Source organism: Moschus berezovskii, chromosome 11 (genome assembly GCF_049115385.1).
Source record: "Moschus berezovskii isolate FMDL1 chromosome 11, NW_MosBer_1.0, whole genome shotgun sequence".
Taxonomy (NCBI): domain Eukaryota; kingdom Metazoa; phylum Chordata; class Mammalia; order Artiodactyla; family Moschidae; genus Moschus; species Moschus berezovskii.
Genome location: NC_142470.1, coordinates 105,010,274 through 105,033,348, shown reverse-complemented (window position 1 = coordinate 105,033,348; position 23,075 = coordinate 105,010,274). Strand labels below are relative to the sequence as shown.

General features: G+C 54.5%; 1 protein-coding gene across 12 annotated transcripts in view; it reads left to right on the top strand.

The window, feature by feature from the left end:
• Positions 1–23,075, top strand: part of INPP4A (inositol polyphosphate-4-phosphatase type I A) — a 139,969-nt gene that overhangs the window by 82,875 nt on the left and 34,019 nt on the right. For 8 of the 12 annotated variants that reach the window (XM_055400546.2, XM_088841656.1, XM_088841657.1 and 5 more), the window contains 13 exons: positions 6–136; positions 2,214–2,318; positions 2,791–2,899; positions 7,381–7,564; positions 7,921–8,139; positions 8,757–9,006; positions 12,424–12,456; positions 16,414–16,586; positions 17,433–17,556; positions 18,428–18,554; positions 18,806–18,946; positions 20,874–20,971; positions 21,066–21,178. In XM_055400546.2, the coding sequence (XP_055256521.1) occupies positions 6–136; positions 2,214–2,318; positions 2,791–2,899; positions 7,381–7,564; positions 7,921–8,139; positions 8,757–9,006; positions 12,424–12,456; positions 16,414–16,586; positions 17,433–17,556; positions 18,428–18,554; positions 18,806–18,946; positions 20,874–20,971; positions 21,066–21,178 (1,807 nt within the window). The remainder of the gene's footprint in view (positions 1–5; positions 137–2,213; positions 2,319–2,790; positions 2,900–7,380; positions 7,565–7,920; positions 8,140–8,756; positions 9,007–12,423; positions 12,457–16,413; positions 16,587–17,432; positions 17,557–18,427; positions 18,555–18,805; positions 18,947–20,873; positions 20,972–21,065; positions 21,179–23,075) is intronic. The other 4 variants (XM_055400551.2, XM_055400553.2, XM_055400552.2 and 1 more) reach the window with 2 other exon arrangements.

Here is a 23,075-nt window from a genome sequence, read left to right as displayed (position 1 = left end):
TGCAGAGTGTGTGAACTGGAGGAGCTGGGGGAGCTGTCCCCATGCTGGGAGAGCCTCCGGCGCCAGATTGTCACACAGTACCAGACCATCATCCTCACCTACCAGGAGAACCTGACCGACCTCCATCAGTACAAAGGTGGGCGCCCACTCCCATTTCCCAGTTAAAAACCTGGAATCCAGGGTTGCTCACATATGCCCACTGACAGACGCTATAATGGATTTTTAAAAATAGATTCTCATGTAGATGTCAGTTCTTTCAAATATGGAGTTTTCAGATCTTAATTAAGACAAATGTGTGAATTGCATTGAAAGTTCCTTCCCTGGTGTCATCTGCCAGAACAAACCACTGTAGGATGAAATTGAGGAGACACAGAGTCCCAGGCTGTCGGTTCATGTTACTGCTTCATCTTGGTCCTGCGTCAGTGCAGTGCCCAAAAGGATGTAGGCCTTGTGCCTTGAGACCAAGCAAGGCAAGGTTTTCTAGATTTCCTAGTTTAATCATTTGGTGGTCCTTATACTGATATATGGGCTTCCCAGGTGTCACCAGTGGTAAAGAATCTGCCTGAAAGTATAGGAGATGCAAGAGATGTGGATTCTATTCCTGGGTTGGGAGGATTCCCTGGAGAAGGAAATGGCAACCCACACCTGTATTCTTGCCTGGGAAATGCCATGGACAGAGGAGCCTGGTGGGCTACAGTCCGTGGTGTCACAGAGTCAGAAAAAAACATGAGTGTACGCGCGCACACACACACACACACACATATTGACATACAAATTGTCTGGGTGAAGCTCTCCATTTTAAGGCTCAAAAGAGAAAATGAAATACAGGCACCTCTTATTAAAAGGTGCCACTTGATTTTCAAAGCATGTTCTGGTAGATTTAGAAAACGATGATAAACTACTCCCTTTTGATTCCAAATGGGAATGACTTTGGTTTTCTATTACTTTATTCTCCAAATTCTTCCCTTCTTTCCCTTTTTATAATAGAATTTCAGGTTTTCAGGAAACTGATAAGCCCTTAATGTGATTTTGACACAGAACATAGGAACCTGTCCATGAACTTGACTGGGAAGAAGCCAGATACAGGAGGAATGATGACAAGACGATGGTGCCCTGGGTTTGGTTTGCGTGTGAAGGAAAGATCTAAGTGTGTTTCTGAGAGAAACGGCAGTGTTTGCCTAAAGGGACGTAGGGACCTGCTGGTGCCGGTTGCCTGTTACCTGGAAAAGTCTGAAGCGCACACACCTGGGCGTTTCTGCAGCAGAGCTTCTGAGATGTCATTGTGCATCTGTGTCCCCTGAGAATCTTGTTAACAGCAGATCTGGGGGTTGGCATTTCTAACAGGCTCCCAGGAAGCTGGTGTTGCTGGTCTGTGGGCCCCCCATCAGTAGCTGGGGAACAGTTTCCTGGGCCAAGTGCAGAGCAGATGGTGGCCAGTCTTCATTTTCTACCCTGGCAAAATTAATGTGCCATTTTTCACTAAATGAAAAGTTCATTTCTCCTCATTTCCACTGTAATTTATAACCCCTTTCTTTTCTCGGCTTGTAATCCTTCACTTAGTTAAGCATTCCAGTTAGAGAAGTAAGATTGTGAGCATCTTGTTAGAAAACATGGTCCAAACTCCTGAGCCACCCAGGGTGTACGCGAGGATGTGTGAGTGTGTGTTTCAGGGCCAGACAAGGTGCCGTGTGGTGTCTGCTCACCTTGATCGACCTGGGGTGACGAGTAGACCTTCTCATCCCTTTTCAGATTTGAGATGTGTCGCTGCTGTCACGCAGTTTCTTAGATCTTAGATGCTGGAAGGCTCTGCAGTGGAAACAGGCACTTTGTGGCACGGGCCCACCTTCTTTTTATAGCAGTGCTGACAGCGTGCTGCGCACAGTCCCATCCCTGAGTCAGACCTCTCTACTGAGAGCTGGTGTAGGCAGGCCTGGTGTCGTTCCTCAGCTTCTGAGGGTGGCTCCACCTGCCTCCACTCACCCCTGGGACCTGAGACCAGTCTTCTGGCCAGGAGTCACTGTCGCTTAACGTTTCATACCCCCTATCATCAGGGAAGGAAATGTGCCCGTGGGCAGCTTGGAATTTGTGAGGCCTCTGCCGACACATACCTGCTTACCCACAGCAGTATCCTCACAGTCTCCCTTCTCTGTGTGCCTTTCTTGAATGCTAGATACGGGCTGACCATCTTTATCTTCTCCCCTTCTGATCCTTAGGTCCCTCGTTCAAAGCAAGCAGTTTGAAAGCAGATAAAAAGCTAGAATTTGTTCCCACTAACTTACACATACAAAGGATGAGAGTTCAGGATGATGGAGGAGCAGGTAACTGTCCCGTGAATCATGTTGCTTCTTTCCCCCACTGGCCCTTGGCCCCTGAACTGTCGCACGTCTGTCCTGTGTCTGCTGTGGCTTTGGGCTGAGAGCACAGCACAGGGACCGCCGAGGCCTTTGTGAGGAGCTCTAGCACCTTCCTCTCGCTTGTCCTCCCTCCAGCTTCCCTTGTGTTTCTGGGGCAGAAAGCGGCCCACAGGTCATCCTTCTGAGGCAGGGGCGCAGGCTGAGTGTTGTCGGTCACTGTGTGGCCCCAGCCTGAGACCCACATAGGCCCCTCTGAGCCAAGATGAGGGTGATGGGCTCCAGAGGCCCTCGGGCAGCCTGGATGGTGGGACTAGGGTTGCTACAGGCTGCTTGGAGCTGGGCTGGCGGGGGACCCCAGAGCTTCGTGCATATCCCCGTAGCCAGCTTGTCCACAGGCCTGAGCCAGAGTGACGGAGGAGAGCTTTCTGTCATTCAGATCAGAACTATGACATCGTCACCATCGGGGCTCCAGCAGCACACTGCCAGGGCTTCAAGTCAGGAGGCCTCCGCAAAAAGCTGCACAAGTTTGAAGAGACCAAGAAACAGTAAGTTCTCAGAGGGTGCCTGTCCTTGTTCTGCTGTCTCGGGCTTCCTAGATTTAAAAAAGAAAAAGTCACAACGGGACCGCAGAAACATCCAGCGTGCGATCTGCTTTTGCGGGGTGAGGGGAGCTGCCTGAGGACCCTGTGCTGCTCTTTGTGCACGTCCAAGCTGGGCGGTGACGAGTGCCCGAGGGCCTGTCCCTGCAAAACGGCAGCCGATTGAAAAGTGCGCCCGGAGAATGGTGCCCCTGGCCCTTGCGGACTTGGTGGGCTCCGCTGCCCTTTAGAAACCCTGGTTGAAGATCACAGAGTGTGAGGCCTGGGAAAGATGGTTTCCTCTCCTGGAGGACACTGGTGGTCAGTGTTCCCAGGGTCAGAGAGGCTCCAGGGGCTGCAGGGAGTGACCGATCAGAGCGGGAAACAGCGAGGTGGGCGGGGCGCGTGATAAGGGGCGGGGCCTCGGCGCCCCGGCGAGAGGGGCAGGGCCAGCTGGTGACTGGAGCTGACAGGTTGAGCAGGTAGGTCGACCCCAGTGCTAGGAGCCTGCTGGAAAGAGTGTTCAGGGGTTGCTGCAGGGCAGGGGTGACGGAGAGAGCACTAAGCCGAGCTGCCGCGTCTGACACCGGAAGGCATTGATCTTCCCGAACCGGAGGGCTTGGGTGTAGCAAGTAGATGGTATGCATGCAGGCGATGCCGTGGGCCACTCTGACATAGAGGTGGAGGAGGAGTGGGACCAAGACGAGCTTGTCTCAGGCTGGTAGGAGAGATGGTACAAGCGAGGGGAGATGGTGGAGGACACTGCTGGAGCGAGGGTCTGGAGAAGACGGGGAGGCAGGACCGGGCGGTGATCCTGGGAGGGCCAGGAGAAGAAGGTGGTATTGCAGAGAAAGAAGAAGCTGGAGCCACAGCAGAGCAGCCTGTGCAGAATGTGGAGTTGAGGGGCCAGAGCAGAGCGCTTTGAGGGGCCCCAACACCATGGCCCCCAATCCTCAGGAGGACCCGCGGAGCAGCCGTGGAGGCCTGGTGACTGAGTGCACACACGGTGCTGGCCGCAGCCTCAGGCCAGAGCCTGGCTCTGTGTCCTGGGCGGGTGTCAGGACAGGGCTTGAGCAGGTTGACCTTGGACTGCACGGGCTGGGGAGAAAGGACAGGTGCAGTGGGCTGAGGGGTGAGCGTGTGGACAGTCAGCACCCAGGGACTCAGGGTTCAGAGCTGTCCCCAGGGCAGAGGGTGGGAGGTGAGCCTCAGACTGGGCAGCATCTCTGGGATCCTGCCCACCTTCCTGCAGCCCCCTTGACCCTGATTTGGCCCCACCAAGGGCTCCTCAAACCAGGCCACTAGACCCACCCGAGGATTCGCCAGCCTGGTGGTACCCTGGGAATTAGGGCAAAGACAGCTTCCTGTGCCGCCGCCGCGCTGCACGGCCAGCCGCATATGTGTCGCTGCACTGCATGTGGCCGTGTGGAGGTGTGAGCGTGCGACTCAAGCTGGCATGGGGCCCTGGAGGAGAAAGCCAGTCCAGGAGCTGGCCCTGTCCCAGGAAGGTCGGGGTGTTGATACCTAGTTATTCTGCATGTGAACTTCAGGACACTTATTCCCCAAAGGCTTTTGTAATATTTTTCAAATATATAATTTACATGTTTATGTATTTTCCTACTAATGGCACAAAACCACCTGCAGGAATGGTTTGCACCAGGGGAGCTCTCCTAGGTGCAGGTGTAACCCACCACACGGGGCGTCTCCCTGGGGCTCAAGCGTACGCGCAGACGCTGCTCTGACTAGGGAGCACGCTGGGCTCCTAAGTTGAATCCTCCCTGTAGTCGGGACCTCCTCATGTTATCTCCAGAATTTTGATGAAAGAGAACTTGGTTTTTACGTTTTTTTGTTTTGCATTTGCCATTTGCTAACAAGCTGCTAATATTTCGTCTTGGTTCTTTTCTTTAGCAGTTTTGAGGAGTGTTGGTGAGTTCTCTGTCTGTGGAGGGTGTGCGTTTGGGTCTTGCTCTTGTGCAGAGAAAGCCTGTCCCCTCCTCTCCGAGGTGCTGTTCCCACTGTGCCCCACAGGCTCCTCGCTGTAGCCGCATAGACAGAGCTCTCCTTCCAACTGCAATGTTCTGTGATAATGAATAGCCTGTCTCCAGCCTGCTGTTTCAAACCCTCCCAGTCTGGCTGCGTCACTCGGAGCAAAGACCCAGCTCTCTCTCCGTGACGAGGAGGCACTTAGGCCAGCAGGTCCCAGGTGCTGAGGCTTCCAGCCAGTACAGTGGTGTGTTTGGGAGTCCCCTCCTGGCTTCTTTTACTGCCATCTAAGGCTCTTCTGTTTTTACTTCCCCTTCACCTCTCGCAGGAATGAAACCAGCTTACTTTTTTTTTTTCTTTGGCCATGCCTCACGGCACATAGGGTCTTAGTTCCCTGACCAGGGATTGAACCCCTGCCCCTGCCATCGAAGTGCAGTGTCTTAACCGTAGACCAGCAGGGAAGTCCCCAGCGTACATTTTTATATTTGATGGTTAATGGAGATTTGCAAAACGAATTACTAGGGTCAGTTTTACCCCTGGAGGGCAAACCAGAGGTTAATATAACCAGATGACTTTCTCCACCAAAGAATGAGATGGCAGCCGGAATTCTGGTGCCTGCTGACCGGGGTCCCCAGGTGCTGCTCCAGGCCTGCCCAGGGTCACCCAGAGTGCAGCCCTGGTCCAGAACAGGGGTTCTGCACCAGGACTCGTGAGGCTCCCTCTGCCCTCAGAACCGCTACCTTCATGGAACTGGAGCAGCTCAGGGCCCTGGCCAGGAGGGCCAGGGTGCCATGGGGACGTGGCCCTGTCCCCCAGCCGAGGCGCTGCAGCCACCCATTTTCAGGCTTTGGTTGGGCTCACATGACTGCTGTTCAGTCGTCCATGAGCAGCCGCTGCTCGAGGTGTGTCCTGTCTCACTCCCGCCACGTGTCCCCTCCTTGAGCCCCAGTTACTGATGGAACCTGTGTGTGAGGACTTATGGGGAGGTGATTCCTCTCCGGATGGCTGGAGGCTTTGTATTTGCTGAAATGGACACACCATTCCACACACACACGAATGCACACCTCATGTCACGTGTGTTCTCTCAAGACTGGGGCCTGGGAAGAAGAGATTTGAAAACTGCCGTCCTGAGCCTCGACTCCGCTGAGTGGCAGCTATTCATTGGGCAGAGTGATTGCAGCTTGGAGAGCAGCGTGCACGCCTCATGCTGCGCAGGCCTGGCCACGGCCTGCTGCATGGGCTTCTGACCCCTCCATCGTTTCTCACCGTGACGTCTGGGTTTGGGGCATTGTTTGTTTTGGGGTGCTGCGGTTTTTGTGTGTGCATGCTGACCCCGTAGTCTGTCGGGGCAGGGCAGGGCCGATTCTTGGTGACCCGGCTTCGGGTTAGCCTGGAAAGAGCCCAGTAAGGCAAGCGCTCGTCCCTGATCACGTGACCCTCATCTCCCGGGGCAACGAAGGGGGGTGTGGTCCTCCACCTTCTCTCTCCTCCCCCAGAGCCAAAGGGCAGTTCTCTGAGGGCTGTCAGTCAAAGCCCCTCATTCCGTGAGAGATGGGTGCCTCACATGTCTTCCCCCTGCTTCCCTTGCTTCCTCAGGTGGTCTGAAAAATAAGTTTGAATATAGGGTTGATTTGGCATTTTAGCCAAGAGACATCCAGTTTATGTCCCCATCTAGAAGGTCCCAAGATGGAGCTGGTTCCCCAGAGACTGGTGTTTGTGCCGGGCAGTGGCTGAGCTGTGGCTCTGATGTTCCATCCCAAGAGGCACACACGTGTCGCTTGGCGGCAGCGGGGGAGGACCGGTTCCCTGAGTCACGAGGTGGCCGGGCCTGGCCTCCGGTTCGGCACACTCACCATGCCCCCTTCATCCCATGGCACAGTATTTTTAAGCAAGGGAGTCCCAGAGCAGGAGAGAAAGGACAGAGGCCCAGTTTTCTGGGGACTTGCCGAGGTAAACACACGAAGGAGGGGGTGGGTCTGTGTGTACGAAGGTTGAAGTCCTCATCGGCCAAATGAGAAACCAGGAATCTTTTGGCAAAGTCCAGCCCCCACTGAAGTCTCCTTGTACTGTGACGTGGCCCCCTCCAGTATTAGCAGACCCCAAGTTTCCACTTAGGTAACACTTAGAAAGTGATGAAAGGAGTTCTTAGGTGAAAGATGGTGGATGTTCAGGTGACTGCTGGGCTCAGTATCTGTACACATGTGTATAAACACGGTAGAAATACAGATACGTGGGAATACAGATAAAAGACTTAATTGTATTTTAAAATCTCAAGCCTCTACCATATAGACAGGGTGGATCTCCTGAGATTTAATCTTGGCCATCAACAACTTGACTAGCCTAGGAAAACACCCCTGAGGAACAGGACGCTTCACCTTGCGTTGGGTGTGGGCTGGGGTTGGGAGGGTGTCTCCAGCCTTGTTAACTTGGGAGAACCCTTTTGAATCTGTTCCAATCCTTCCTAGCACGTCATCCAGCTGCCAGTCCATCATCTACATACCACAGGACATCATCAGAGCTAAGGAGATCATCGCCCAGATCAATACCCTCAAAACCCAAGTGAGTTACTATGCCGAGCGGCTCTCGAGGGCAGCCAAGGACAGGTCTGCCACTGGCCTGGAAAGAACACTTGCCATCTTGGCAGACAAGGTAGGAGGGACTCCCCTGCTGCAGGGGTGGGTCCCTTGGGTGTCTGAAAACCCCTGGACACCTCACATGTGCTGAGAGCTGTCCACATAAGTGGTGACGTTGGGGTAACCTTGAAGGTCTGTCTGCCTTCAGGTCTGTTTCCCACTCGGCCTGGAGTGGAGGTCTGGGACTGGCCTGTGGTCATAGAGCTGGAGGTGGGGCAAGGTAGTGACAGAGCCCAGGGCTCAGAAACCTTGGTGACGGCTTCAAGTGCCAGGGGGCTTGTTGACGCTGGGCCGGTTCCTCCGCCTCCTTGGTGATGGCCTGCTCAGCGTGTTTTGGGGGCTCAGAGGCTGGGTGTGCGTGTGTCCCTGCAGACCCGGCAGCTGGTCACCGTGTGCGACTGCAAGCTGCTGGCCACCTCCATCCACGGGCTGAATGCCGCCCGACCTGACTACATCGCCTCCAAGGCCTCGCCCACCTCGACCGAGGAGGAGCAGGTGATGCTGCGGAACGACCAGGACACGCTCGTGGCCCGGTGGTCGGGCCGGAGCAGCCGGTCTTCTCTGCAGGTGGACTGGCATGAGGAGGAGTGGGTGAGTCCGCACTCCCCCACCCCACACCCCGCGCTGAGCTGGCCTCGAAAATGCAAGGCTGTGCCCTCTCGCTGGCCATCATCCTGGAACTGAGGGACCGAGGACTTGGGAGCCGTGCTCTGACATCGTATCATGCTGCTCCCGAAGGGTGGGATCCAAGAGCAGGTCTTTCCCTCTTGTAGTGAAACATCACAAAGCCAACTCTGTCACTTGTTGGGTCTGCTCCCCAGAGGCACTGGGCTCCCTAGCCCCACCCCAGTGTCCTGAATTCTGTCTGTGTTTCTGGAGACACCCCCTCCCCAACCTAAGTGATCAGCAGCTCCCCCGCCAGAGGACCTCAGTCTCCTGTGACGGTCATGTGAGGTTTGCGGTGGATGGAGGAGGGGCCGAGACTGTCCCTTCTGCCTGCCCTGGCCTCTGGGATAGCGACTGGCAGACTCTCCACAAAACAGGACATTGATTTGTCTTTGGAAAAGCAAATGCACCTGTAATAACAAGCTGTGAATTGTGGGCTTTAGGGAGCATGGGGCCCAGGTGGGGATCCAAGTGAAGGGGGGGTGTCGTGCCTTGTGTTCTGTTCCACCTGCGGCACTGACCCTGTGCCCTTGCTCTGGAAGGAGAAGGTATGGCTGAACGTGGACAAGAGCCTGGAGTGCATCATCCAGCGGGTGGACAAGCTGCTGCAGCGCGAGCGCCTACAGGGCGAGGGCTGCGAAGATGGCCTCCTGGGCGCCGGCAGCGGCTCCAGCCGGAAAGGTAACCGGGGCAGCCAGGCCTACTGGATCCGACCGGAGGATGCCCTCTGCGATGCCCCCTCCTCGCCATGCCTCTCCGCTGCATGCTGCCCTCACCCGACCACACCCACATGTGCGTATGCAGCCCGGGTCCCACGCATACTGTCCGTCTGTCCGTGTGTCTCTAACTCCATGACCCCACGCAGACTGCAGGGAGGCCTCTCAGCAGCGGGGGTGTTGCAGTGCCCGGAGCAGCAGGCGGGGGGTGGGAGTCTTCGCGTTTTCATGGCTTTTTGGCCCTCAGCCCTCCCGGGTCCCCCTGCCGTGTCTGGAGGGTCGGGCTCCTACGCATTTGTGGTTTGTCCACCTGCCTGGGAACCTGAAGGAAGAGGAGTGGTAGACACCTTTCTGATGAGATTGCCTGTTGCATCAGGGTGAGGGAACAGGCGCAGCGTGCAGGGAGAGAGCCGGTGCAGGCCCAGCGCACTGTCTGTAGAGGCTGGTGTCACTGGCTGGCAGCCCCTTACCTGCTGCATCTTGCTGCTCTGGCCCGCACCGGGAGCTCCAAGGGTGGGCCCCTCTCCCGCGTCTGGGGGCCCTGCTGGGTTTATCTGTTCAGCGTCACCTCCAGGTGGGTCTCTCCGTGGACGGCAGGACAGCGGCCTGAGCAGCCTGCTTCATAAAGAGCCCACTGCCTGTGGAGACGGAGCCTAACCAGGCACTCCGTCCTGCTGGCTCCTAAAGCTGGCGGTAATGTGCTTTCTGAACATGCAGGTGCTTGGTTCCTACAGCTCCGGCCTTTCCTAAGAGCTGGTGGGACTGTGGGCCGGGCAGCCGAGACTGGCCACCGCCGCCTCCTTGCTCCCCTTTGGGAGCGTCACGCGGTGGGAGGCGAGGTGCTGACAGGCCTCCTGCAGCAGGACCTGTTTGCACACTGGGCAGCGTTCCCTTGGGACAGTCAGGCTCCTGTCGCAGCGTCTCGGTTTGTCAGGCGCCCCCGCTCCAGCCCTCCTGCAGTCTGTCCCCAGGCCGCCCCTCTAGCGAGCGTGCCTCCAGCGTCTGCGTCCTCCACTGTCCATCTGTGAGGGCTGTGACTTCCAGTGCCCTCGACCTGTGTTTACTTCATGGAGCTGTCTTGTCGTCGTCCGTGTTCTCATCTTTTACCGTAAATTGTGTTGCTTTTAACAGTCTTCTGAAAGTTCATTGCTCATGTCTCTTTAATATTGTCCTGCTTGCAATTTAAACATTTTTCTGGAGATAAAAAAGTTATTGATTGGAGTTTTAAAAAATGCAGGAGGTAGTTTGTTTAATCAGGTATACTGTTATGTTCATAACTTATTAAATGTCCTCTTTTTCTAGGCACGTCTCGTAATGTTCAAACGTACAGACACATTTAAGTGCCGTTTTGAAGTGATCTAAATGAGCATTTATTTAGGATATCTAGGGCTTGGCTGGTACCTGTGTGTGCCTGACAGATGAGCTCTGTTGTGCTCACAGGAGTAGGAGGTGTCTTGAGAGTCTGACTCTGCTGATCAGCATCCAGAGAAACACATGAAGCCACGTGCCTCCAAAGCACCCGCCCGTGACCCTAGGCATGGCTGGGACGCCTTCCGGACCCCGCGTGCTGAGGTGGATCAGGGAGAGCCAGACGGAGACATCTGTCTTACTCCATCTCTTGTCCTCAGGGGCCAGAGCTGGGCTCTGTCATGCTTCCTGATGCCCTTCCACGTTCCCAGGGTGGTGGTTTTGGCCTAACGAGCAGGTTGGGTTCACACCAGTGTATTTATTGCCTGTGAACGAGAACTCCTGCTTCTTGGGAAGATGTTATTATCCCTTTTCATTCCAGTTAGCCACCCTGTGCTGGGTCCTTGGTTTTCATTTTTCATCAGGAATTTGCCCTGCCTCAACCTTGCCTGGTGGGCGGGGTTCATCCAGGGCCAGGGCTCAGCAGGACCCACTGACCAGTCCCCACCAGTAGGAACCACAGAGGCTCCACTGGCCTCCTCCTCCTGGTTGTCTCCCCACGTGACCCATCTTCACCCCTCCCCACCAGCCTGCCAGGATCCGCTAACTTCCACGACATTCCGTGCATACACACTCCCGCGCTCCTCGTCCCCAGAGTTATTCCAACCTCGGACCTGCTTTCTGTTAACCCAAGGTCCACGGGTCACACCCCAGGTCGTGTGCCCTTGGGATTACGTGCTGCATGTGTGTGGAGCAGTCCACTGTGGTCAGCAGATCTCAAGGGACTCAGTGCCCTAATTCCACCAGAGGAGATCCCTCCCTCTCCCTGTTACTGAAGATGAGTTTACCCAGCAGGTTTAACCCCTGACCTCAAGCGTAGTCCCAGCCCAGCTGCTTGGGATCAGTGTGGATCATGAAAGCAGGCTTCTAGACCCTTCTCCTCATGGAGATTTGGGATCTCAGAGGTTCCGGAGAGGCAGGAGTTGGTATTCTTCGCAGGTCTGAGGTACTTCAGGTTTTAACCAGACAGATGTCCTGTGTCAGACATCCCATGGTGGTTTCCCTCCTTAGGAAGCAGATGGTCTCAGGAGGTTTGAGCTCTGGTGATGACACTGAAGTCTTCACCACATACAGGTCTTTAACGTTGCTCTGTTTTCTGTCCTGCTGGCCAGTTTAAGAAGTCATGGCCAAAGACAATTAGAGGGAAGATCCTGGCCACCACCCTCCTGATAAGTCCAGGGTGTCAAGTCTCCATCCAGCTGGTTCTGTCTGCTCTTGGGGACCTGAAACTGCCTATTTCAGGATCTGAAAACATTCCTGGAAATCAAAAGTTCAGACGTAAAATAAGCTTTTACCCCCAAACAGTCCCTTTTCAAACTTGTTTCTTAATAAGTGGCACACACAGTTAACCAGGAAAATTTTAGAGTTTTTAAGGGAAAAGTGAAATTGAAGTGAGTACTTCCCGATGCTACTCAGTGAGAGTGAAATCAAGTTAAACTTGGTATCTTTAAGGGACCCAAGGGGGTGTTCCAATTGTAGCCCTCCCTCAATCATAAAGGTTTTGTATTTGGCTTATGTGGTAAAGATTGGCATGGAAGTGTTTGGTTTATGGGTTTCCTGACCGGACCCCAACCTTTTGGATCTCAGCAGTTGACCTCTAGCCCAGGCTCGACTGCCCATCAGGGCAGTGGGCTCCGAACTGGATGCTTATTTACTGGTCAGTCTCTCTCACTACACGTCTGCTTCCAGATGTCGTGAGTCAGCATGGGCTCTGGCACATGCCATGCGATGGACGTGGGGGCGTTATCGCATTGTGACACGTTAGCTTGCTCTTCCTGAAGAGCGTGTCATGTTGAAGTGTCAGCAGTGTGAGTGCTGACCCTGGTGTGATGGGCACTGTGCTCCCAGCGGCCCTACCACCTCTGCGGGACCCCTCAGGAAGAGGCGGGCAGGCCCCCGGCCTCTTCTCTGCTCAGTTTAGCCAGCTTACTGCCAGCTGCTGCCGCAGTTGCTGTAAGCGTTGAGTTGCTGGTGTTTGAACTGTGTGCGTGCCTTAATCATCCATGTCACCTCCATTTCTGTGCAGATTGCAGCCCCCCTCCTGAAGAGTCCAGCCCAGGTACGTGGTTTCCGTTCAAAGCTCCGCAGACCTCTTCTTAATATCCAGGTCGTGTGTGTAGCTAGCTCCATTGTCAGATTACTTGAAGGGTTTCTTCCTTGTGAGGGATGTAGCAGCTGTTCTTAGGTGTGGTGAGGGGCCAGGCCAGCTGGGCACTGAGGCATCCTGCACCCTTTCAGACGGTTCGTATTTGAGTGCTCTGGGGGTCCTGAAGTCAGGGGCAAGTTAAGACACGTTCACGTTTATAAATGATGCTTCCTGTGATTCCACCCGACCCTGCAAACATCCCATGAAGGCAGGGAGGCAGATGAGGTGTAGCTGCCCAGGTGATGTGACCTCGCAATCTCACAGCATCCTCTCTTCTGAGTCTGGCTGCGGCCTCAGACTTCCTGTCAGACACTGCTGGGGCCTCAGGTGGAGTTAGTGCTAGAAATGGAGTCCTTTCTGCTTTATTTGCATGGAGGAATCGGTGTTCATGACTCTAGTTCAGGGGTCGGCCAGCCACAGCTCTGAGGGAATCCCATTCACCTAGATACCATTTTCCTGAAATGAGTCACACCTGTTCATTCACACAGTGTCCATGGCTGCCCTGGGGCAATGCCAGAGTTCAGTAGTGGACAGAGACCGTCGGAGCCTTCAGAGCTTAAAATACAGACTCTCTAGTGCTTTACAGAGAAAATGTGCCGACCCCTGCTCTAGTTCATATTGAGTTTCCTGAATGTGGCTTGTGGTTTTCCCAGAGGGAGCATGAGACCCCCAAATATGATGTTTGTTTTTGTTTTGCTTACAAAAGACAGCTACCCGGTCAGTCTGAGGATTACATACCTCTGACTTCACATGTAGACACGGCAAGACAGCCGCTTCTTCCCTCGAGGGCAGCCAGCCAGGACAGTGGGGCTTACCACTGTGCTCCTGTGCACTCTGAGAGCATCCTGTCACTCCCAGGGCACCGGGCACTCAGCTCTGCTCACGGCGGTCCCCCCAGAGCCCCGGTGCGGTTAGCTCCTCACTGGGCAGTCTGATCAGGCAACTTGTAACTGACCCACCAGCCTGCTCTCAGCCCCTCAGTTTCTCTCCCCTACCCTGCCCCAAGTCTAGTTCGGCCACGAGCAGATCGCCAGTACCAGCCCCCTGGGCTCTCCGAGGCCTGGCAGCTGCTTGGGCAGTTACCTCGGTGCCCCCCTCCCCAGACTCCCAGCCCCGCTGAGCTTACCTGCACGGCAGGTTGGTGCCTTCACGCTGCACTGTCTCCCCAGGCTCTGTGGCAGTGACGGTCCCCAGAAATTAAGATCAGGGGACGCGGTGGTGGCCCTGGAGCAGCTCGGGCTCCCCTCAGCTCTGCACATCCTGCAGTTTGCAGAGCTGATGGGCGGGCCTGTGCTTCCCAGGCAGCAAACAGCCCAGCTTCTGCGCTCTCCTTGTCTCCTGTCAGCTCCGCTGCTTCCCTGACGCTCAGGTGGCTCATCCACAGTTGGCGTCAGGTGAACACAGACGGTCCTCTGCCAAGAGTCCCCTCAGCTTTTCTCACAGAGCTGTGTCGAGTCTGAGTTAGAACACACACATCCTCTTAGCTCCCTACTTCCTCCTTTCCCGCCCATTAATGAGAACACGCAAAAGCACAGCTGTCTGAAGCCGCCTGGCCCTGGGCTGGCCCCTCAGTGGGCACGCGGGTGAGCAGGGAGACGGGAGCTTGTCCCACAAAGGACGCTGCTTCGTCACTGCTGTTTTTTTTCATGGCCAGACTTTCTCAATGAAGGAGGCCGAGTAAACCCCTTCACCGGCCCCAACGTCCCAGAGTCATGTACTTAATCAGGTTCCAGGAGAAATCTCGTTATTGCCCCTGAAGTTCACTTTGTTTGGAAGTTTTAAATTTTGGTCTGTCTTCATGTTGACCCACAATGTCTTGTCCCCAGCCACTGCTCACTTACATAGTCAGACATGTATACAAATGGCAGTTCCTTTTGTGTGTCTGGGAAGAGACTTAGCCTCTGTGGTGCTGTTTCCTTACCCATATCAGTCACCCGCTCTTTGTGGATCAGATGAGAAAACAGTTAAAACGTGAGGTCTCACAGGTATTCACTAAGGGCTGGTCGACACTCTCCGTGAACCCTGGAGACACGCCGAGCCCTTCTCTGGGCGATGTCAGGCTCGTCTCCCGTTCAGGGCTACGCCTCTTCTCTTTGACAAATTCTGAGTGCTTTCTATTTTTTAAACCATACTTCCAATACTACAGTTTTTTCCAGTGGTTTTTTTCCCTCTAATGCAGCAAAACCGAGCCATTCTTACATGAGTTTTGTTTAAGCAGAAGTAAGGCAACGTCGAAAAATTGTATGCAGACAGCTTGTTCAGTCAAATGAGAGCACTTGTATATTCTGCTCATTTTCAGGTTACAATGATCATAAATTTGCATATTGCACATATATATTTACATTAAGTGGAAAAGTCAAGCACAGTTGGCAGCATTTGCTCTCAGAGCATTTACTTCTTAGGTGAAGGATGGTCTGAATGCCTGCCTTCCTCTCCCCATAGGACTTGACTGTTAAAACTTAATGACTATTGGCCTTTTTTGATAGTTGTTGAATATAATTGACATGGATTCAACAGAGTTATTCAAAGAAACAAAAGTACAGCCTTGGAGAATTTTAGAGGAAGGAAGAGACATGGATGACATTTACTGCAGCTGTCCCATTTTGCTGCAAAGGCCCCGTGGCTGAGTGGTGGGGGTCTGCCCTTGGGCATACCCACCGCCACTCGGCGGCAGCCGGGCCTGGGGCTCACGCTTTCCACTCCTCCATCTAGGGTTCCTCGTCACCATGATATACTTACTTAAGACCTTTCTGCTGTAGACTTTCTAAATTTAAGCCTGCTTGTTTTCCATGACAGATATAAATCCTTATGCATGTACAGTGTGAATTGCTGTGTACACCTAAAAATCTGGGTAGACCATACAGGGAAGTCCTTTTGTAGGTTTTAGTCATTTCTCTAAATTTGTTTCTCAACAGAGTGTGATGCACACACTGGGCAGAGCTGTGGCCCCCTTTTCTCTTGTTTAGATTCTGTTTATCTGAGACAGAGTTGACCATCCTGGCAGCTGCCCTGCTCACGAGGCCTGGGGCCTGTTCCGAGTAGGATGATGGCCATGGGCACCCAGTGACCCACACCCTTTCCCAGGAGGGCACCCTGCCTGGGCTGCATGCTGGATTCTGGGGGGGGCTTACCCAGTGTTAATGAGCCAGAACCTATTTCTGGGCTTGGTGGCCTGTTAAAAAAAATAACTGATAGGGGCATGGCTTCTATCTGCCAAATGTCTTCTAAATAGAAAAGACAAAAAGAGCTAAGGCCAGAAATACCTTTCACTCTGTTCTTTTTCCCCTGAGCATCTATTTTTAAAAAATTGTTTTGGTACAGGGTCAGAGTTTCCTTATATTCCAAAAAAAGAAAAACAACAGCAACCCAGTATGCTAGGAACAGATGACAGGAAGATGAGGATGGGGTGCAGGGACACTGAGGGCTGAACAGGTGGGTGCCTTGGGGAAGGGTCTGTCCCCAGACGTGGGCCCGGGCCTCAGCCCGCTGAGCAGAGGCTGACCTTGCTCCAGAAGCACAGGGCTCGCTGCCCTGCTGCCTGGATCAAGAGAAGCCAGGTAACAGGTCCCCCGGGGGACAACCGGTGGTGCCCTGAGAGGGACTGGCCTCAGCAGACACCATGTGCTCTTGGAGCCTTTCTGTCATCATCCTGGGAGGGAACAGTCAGGAGTGGTTGCGTGCAGCGTCCCCAGCGGTTCGGGAGAGCGGGCGGGCAGGCCCCCTGGAGACGCCTCAGGCTAGAAGGGCGGAGACGGGCTGCACTGGGCGCCAGCTGTGGGCCTCCTGGAGTGGGCAGGTGTGGACAGGGTGGCAGGGCTGGGCTGGGGCCTCCTGAGCGCTGCCTTCTCAGCCTCCCCTCCCCTGTGCCAGGTGAGTGGAGCGAGGCCCTCTACCCGCTGCTGACGACCCTCACTGACTGCGTGGCCATGATGAGCGACAAGGCCAAGAAGGCGATGGTCTTCCTGCTCATGCAGGACAGCGCGCCCACCATCGCCGGCTTCCTGAGCCTGCAGTACCGCCGCGACGTGGTCTTCTGCCAGACGGTACGCGCCGCGAGCGCACCCAGACCTGGGCCTGGCCGCCAACCTGGCCCTCTTGCGCCCTGGAGGAAGCCAGCAGGGCCGTGCCCTCCTGCCTGTGGCTTTGCCCGTGCGGCCCACAGCCCAGATGTGGGCGGGGGAGGGAAGCTCAGGCCCATGGGTGCTCAGGGGCTGCCAGCCCTGCTCCCCCGAACCTGCCCGCCGGGGCCTGGGGTCGCACAGGCATGGGGTCACCTTTGTTTCTCCCTGCAAAGGAGACGCACAATCTGTGTGTGAAACAGCAGGTGGTACACCTGCTCAGGCACCACTCTGTTCTCCTCTGGTGATTTCCTTGCAGAGGAGGCAGAGCTTAAATGAGCACCCAGTTTACAGATGCCAGTGATGTAGTGGGAACAGTGGCAGCAGCTGGGCGGGTTTATGCGGTTCCTGTCCCCTCAGGGCTTGGGGTGCCTGCGAAGGCGGAGTGTGACGGGAGCCCCTTCCCAGGAAACTCTTGAGGGCCCTGTTCTCTGCTTCTGCTCCTTGTCATGAGCACCCCAGTTTCCATTCAGCACTGGACTGGATCTGTGGGCATAAGAGGGCCTTCCCCGCACCTTGGGGAAGTTGTTCTGGGCTTCCAGAAGGTTCTGGCCCAGGAGTAACCCCAAGGTCGGGTCAGGAGCTGAGTCAAAACTAGACCAACCTCTAGGAGCAACAAGTCTGGAGCGCCTTCCCTGCAGCCTCCGTCCCCTGTGGCCTCTGCGCTCCTGGCCCCAGGCCCCGAGGGCGCAGGGCTGCTGCGGGCAGGGCCGTGTGGGCGCAGGATGCAGCCGGGCCAGGAGTGAGGCGAGGTGGTGTCTGTTCCCGCAGCTGACGGCGCTCATCTGTGGCTTCATCATCAAGCTGAGGAACTGCCTTCATGACGACGGCTTCCTGCGGCAGCTCTACACCATCGGGCTGCTGGCGCAGTTCGAGAGCCTGCTTAGCACCTATGGTGAGCCGGGGCGGGGGCAGAGGCCTCCTGTGGGATCCCTCCTGTGGCGGCCCTCCTGTGGGGGCCCTCAGTGGCTCTCTGAAGCAGGGGTAATACTCGCTGAGTAAAATGTATAGCAGAGAAGTAAAAACAGCCCCACTGTACACACAGACACACACACCCCCACCTGACCCCGATGCCTTTGTTACACATCTTGAAAGTTTTTCTAGTTGAGGATAGATGACAATTTTTAAAGCAATAACTTCCTGCGGAAGATGTGGGCCCTTTCAGAATTGTTCCTATTAAAACATCTTTGCATATTTTTGTGCACTTTTTGCCCATTTTCACACCCAATAAATCATTTGGAAGGAAAGTTGGTGGATCAACAGATAGGATTACTTTAAAAATTCTGGTATTTCCAAATTATCTTATAAAGGCTTTCTTCTCCTTACCTTCATTTTCTGTTTATTTCTTCTTAGACGGTAAAAGTAGGTAAATTTTTTTATTAACGTTATCTGTTTATCTTTGGAGTTAGAAGACACTGAAGAAATACCAAAATCCTTGAGATAGAAAATCTAAAGAATGTGGACAGATTAAAACATCTGAAGAGATGGCTTTTGCTCTTGCAGTTCCCCACATATGCGCCCCTGCCCTGCTTCCTTCACCAGGAGAGGGCCAGGAATAGGAGCCGTGCCAGCTGCCCTTCCTACCATGGCCACAGGACAAGCTTAGTAGGGTGTGCTCACGGAGAAGTTGAAAGGCACTCGGGAAACCTCCAGCTCCCCTACCCTCACCCCGTGTCTCAGCGCCCTGAGCCCGTTGCCTGCCTTCCATGGCTGGTCTGAGCGCAGGGCCCCTCTGCCTGACAGCCCCCTCCCTTTCTGGCCTCCAGGGGAGGAGCTGGCCATGCTGGAGGACATGAGCCTTGGGATCATGGACTTGAGGAACGTGACCTTCAAAGTCACTCAGGCCACTTCTAACGCATCCACTGACATGCTGCCTGTCATCACAGGAAATCGGTAGGCAGACTTTTCTGATTCCCAGAATCAGCGCGGTGTTTGCATTTGTGTTCATCACACGTGGCACGCTCTTCGTTTTTGCTTTCTTCTGTATTGTTCAGCTGCTCACCGCCTGCGACGCTCATTTCACAGCCCCGGGCCAGTCGGTGCCCAGCCGCTTGGAGGTCACCGAGCCTGGCCTGCCCTTCCTCTTGCTCAGCCGCCTCCCGCCTCCTGGTCACAGGCCCAGCCCCTCTTCCTCTCTGTTGCAGGGATGGCTTTAACGTGCGGATCCCGCTGCCGGGCCCCCTGTTCGATGCGTTGCCCCGGGAGATCCAGAGTGGGATGCTGCTGCGGGTGCAGCCCGTGCTCTTCAGCGTGGGCATCAACGAGCAGCAGACGTTGGCCGAGAGGTGCGGGCCAGGGTGCGGGCACTGGCTCTTGAGCTGGCAGAGCGTGTGTCCTCAGTCGTCTTCAGGGCCCCGTGGACCTGGCACCCTGCCTTCAGGCTCACCCTGGGCCTGTCTTTGGTGGCGCTGGGACACAAAGACGAGCCAGACATGGTCCGTGACCGCTAGAGGTGGGCTGGTAGCAGGGAGTAGTGGCGCTTGTGAGGTCTGAGAGCGTCTGGGGGCGCTTCCTGGAAGTGGGTTTTGAAGAGTATGTAGGAGTTGTTCATCTGAGGAGGTGGAGGAGAGACCTGGGGTCCCAGGCCGAGAAGCCTGAGCAAAGGCAGATGGGGAGACACCACGTGAGGCCTGTATGCCAGGTGGAGAGCCACGCCTTGATGCTAACTCCTGTGCCTTGAAACTTCTTCAGGGTCGCCTGGCAGGGCGGAGTCGCGCGTGCCCATGGTGCAGGCACGTGTGCGTCTGTGTTGGCGAGGGGGAGGCTGGGTGTGTTTAGCTGCTGATGGCCTTCTACTGGCACGTGAACATTTCCTGTTCTGTCACTACATGCATGTGGTAGGTGTGCTTTAGAATTAACAGCCATTGTAAAGCACCCACTGATAAGGACATCTGGTCTCCAGGACGATAGTTCCTCTTGGGCCTCTCGAGCCCAGTGGTCAGCGTCCACTGACCCCCAAGGTAAAGGGTCTTCCCCCCATGGTCAGAGACCTTTTAGTGGGACAGGACAGGAGCCAGTGCACACTTGAAGGAGATTACCTGCTGGCCATGTGCTGGAAAGACATGAGGTCCAATGTGACGAGGTTGTTCAGAAGAGTCCCAGCCAGAGGCTGGGTCAGGCCAGGACAGTGCAGATGGGAGGACCCGATGGGAGCTGAGGCGTGGTCCACGGCAGGCTGGGTGCGAGAGCCAGGCTCCCTGTGGGTGGCAAGTGGCTGGTTTTCCGGAGCCGGAGGGAGGGTCCACTGGGGGCAGAGGGCACACCAGCCCAGGAAGCAGAGAACTGGTGGGTGTGGGCAGCACTGAGGCGTCCACCTCAGGGAGAGTGGGTGGCGTTGGGGCCCCCGGCAGGGAGGAGATAACGTGCTGGTGTCTGCAGCTACTGTTCCTGAAGCAATAGTGGTTTCTAGAAGAGGTGTGTCTGGAAAGGTTTCTGCAAAGGTTGAGGCCAGGCCAGATGGGAGGACGTGGCATGCACAGGGGGCAGTGGGAGCAGGGTCTAAACCAGCACAGCCCCTTCATGTCCCGGGGTGACCCTGAGGGAGCGGGGCCTGGAGGAAAGGCCATCGTGGGCATCTGGGTGGGTGGGCCGTGGTGGACCCACGGAAGGGCGTCCTGTCCCAGGTCCATGAGGATGACCCGGGACTGGGACAAGGCTGATGTGCACGGAGGTCCCAGGGCAGCAAGTCCTGGAGGGGATGGGCATCCAGGCCTGGGGCTGCAGAGCTGCGTGTCTGACAGCACCCATGGCTCTCTCGTGGGTGGCTTTCCTCCCCACCCCCTGCAGGCCTGGTGCCTACGTGGAGAGGGATGGACTGTTCAGCAGAAATAGCCAGTCGGGAATGGTCCCTCAGGGGCAGATTTGAGGACAGGACTGTCGTGACTCCCCAGCCGCAGCCCCGCTGCTGTCCTGCTCTGGGCACCTTGGGGATGGGAGCACCTCAGCGGAGCAGGAGGCGGGGCAGGGCTGCCCGAGGGCCAGGCTGCCTCTGAGGCATGTCTGTCCCAGGTTATGCCTCCTGCTAATAAAACATGTTCAGACTTGTCACCAACATGGATGGACATATGATCGTAAGCTTAGGGGGAGGAACGTGGCTTCAAATTTAGACACGTAGGGATTGAGAGAATCAGTGCTGTTGCCTGTAATGCAGTCTCCTGGTGCTGGAAGCAAGTCACATCAGCAAACTGATGGTGTCCCCTTGTGACTCCAAAGGTTCGGCGACACGTCTTTACAAGAAGTTATCAACGTGGAGAGCTTGGTGCGGTTAAATTCCTACTTCGAGCAGTTTAAGGAAGTTCTGCCTGAGGACTGTAAGTTTTTTTTCCTTTTCACTCAAAGCAGGTTTTACCTGCTATCCTTTGTCCCCTGGGGCGGCCCAGCTTCACGACCCCTTCCCTCTTCCAGGTCTACCTCGATCCCGGAGCCAGACTTGCTTGCCCGAGTTGTTGCGCTTCCTGGGTCAGAACGTGCACGCCAGGAAGAACAAGAACGTCGACATTCTGTGGCAAGCTGCCGAGGTACATGCTGTGGTGGAGGGGGAGTGGTCACAATAATAATAATAAAACAGCAGCAATAAATTAAAGTCTCAACAAGAGTGAGGACAGATTTCTCCCCAAGAACATGGGTGAATCCCTAGATGTGTGCGCGGGCCCCAGGAGATACTGAGAGTTGCTCATGAACTGATTACTTTGGGGCTGCCTGAGGGCTGATGAGCATGACTCAGAGTCTTTCCCTGGGCATGTGGTAGCCTGGCTTATGAGCAGGTTGTCCCGTCAACAGCCTGCACAGTCCATATGTGCTAAAATTCATGGCTCACTGCAGCTTTAAATAGGTTCAAAGGGAGACCACCAGGACCTGTGTCATCTCTTTCAACAGTGTTTCCGGTACACTGCTGTTCCAGTCTCCTCATTTCTCCTGAAGGGAAGTCCTTATATATCAGATGTTTTCTCAAGAATTTGTGGAGCTCCAAGTCCCTGTCTGAGCCCTGGGTACCAGGGCCGTTTCAGAGCTCGTCATTCACTCACCCCTGACAAGGGGACGTGTCCACACTGGTTCTCACAGAGCTGAAATATTATTAGGCCTAATCCCCTCATGAGAAACCTGTATGCAGGTCAAGAAGCAAGAGTTAGAACTGGACATGGAACAATAGGCTGTTTCCAAATCAGGAGAGAAGTACATCAAGGCCTGTATGTTGTCACCCTGCTTATTTAACTTACATGCAGAGTACATCATGAGGAATGCTGGGCTGGATGAAGCATAAGCTGGAATCAAGATTGCTGGGAGAAATAGCAGTAACCTCAGATATGCAGATGACACTGTTCTTATGGCAGAAAGTGAAGAACTAAAGAGCCTCTTGAAAGTGAAAGAGGAGAGTGAAAAAGTTGCCTTAAAACTCAACATTCAAAAAACTAAGGTCATGGCATTTGGTCCCATCACTTCATGGCAGATAGATGGGGAAACAATGGAAACAGTGACAGGCTTTATTTTTTCGGGCTCCAAAATCACTGCAGATGGTGACTGCAGCCATGAAATTAAAAGACGCTTAATTGGAAGAAAAGCTATGACTAACCTAGACAGCATATTAAAAAGCAGAGACATTACTTTGGGTCCATCTAGTCAAGGCTATGGTTTTCCCAGTAGTCATGTGTGGATGTGAAAGTTGGACTATAAAGAAAGCTGAGCACTGAAGAATTGATGCTTTTGAACTGTGGTGTTGGAGAAGACTCTTGAGAGTCCCTTGAACTGCAAGGAGATTCAACCACTCCATCCTATAGGAAATCAGTCCTGAATATTCACTGGAAGGACTGATGCTGAAGCTGAAACTCCAGTACTTTGGTTACCTGATGCAAAGAACTGACTCATTTTAAAAGACCCTGGTCTGGGAAGATTAAAGGCAGGAGGAGAAGGGGACAAAAGAGGATGAGATGGTTGGATGGCATCACTGACTCTGTAAACGGGAGTAAGCTTTTGGAGTGACACGCTTCAGTCCAGTGGGGTCGGACGCAATTGAACTGAACCCCCTCATTTCACACATGGGGAGACCCTCCAGCACCCACAGTGGCTGTTAGCCTACCCAGGACTGGGGCCTGCAGCCAGATGCGGGCAAGGATGCACCTCGCACCTCTGGCCACTCCGGCTGCCCTCCAGAACCTGTGGTGCTCAGCCCCAGCGCTGGGGAATATCACTGTCTTTGACCTGCTTGTAGTTCTGGCTTGTGCCCGATGTTTCAGCCGTGAACTCTCCAGCCTGTGGGATTCAGTGATCTTGTCCATGCTCACCCTCACCTCATCAGTTATGATTTTATGAATTTGGGTTAATTCACTCTTTCCCTAACTCAGGCTGCTCATTTTAGAGTCTTTTTTTTATTTTTTAATGTTTTGTCTGCTCTTATAAGACACCCATCTTCCTCCTGAT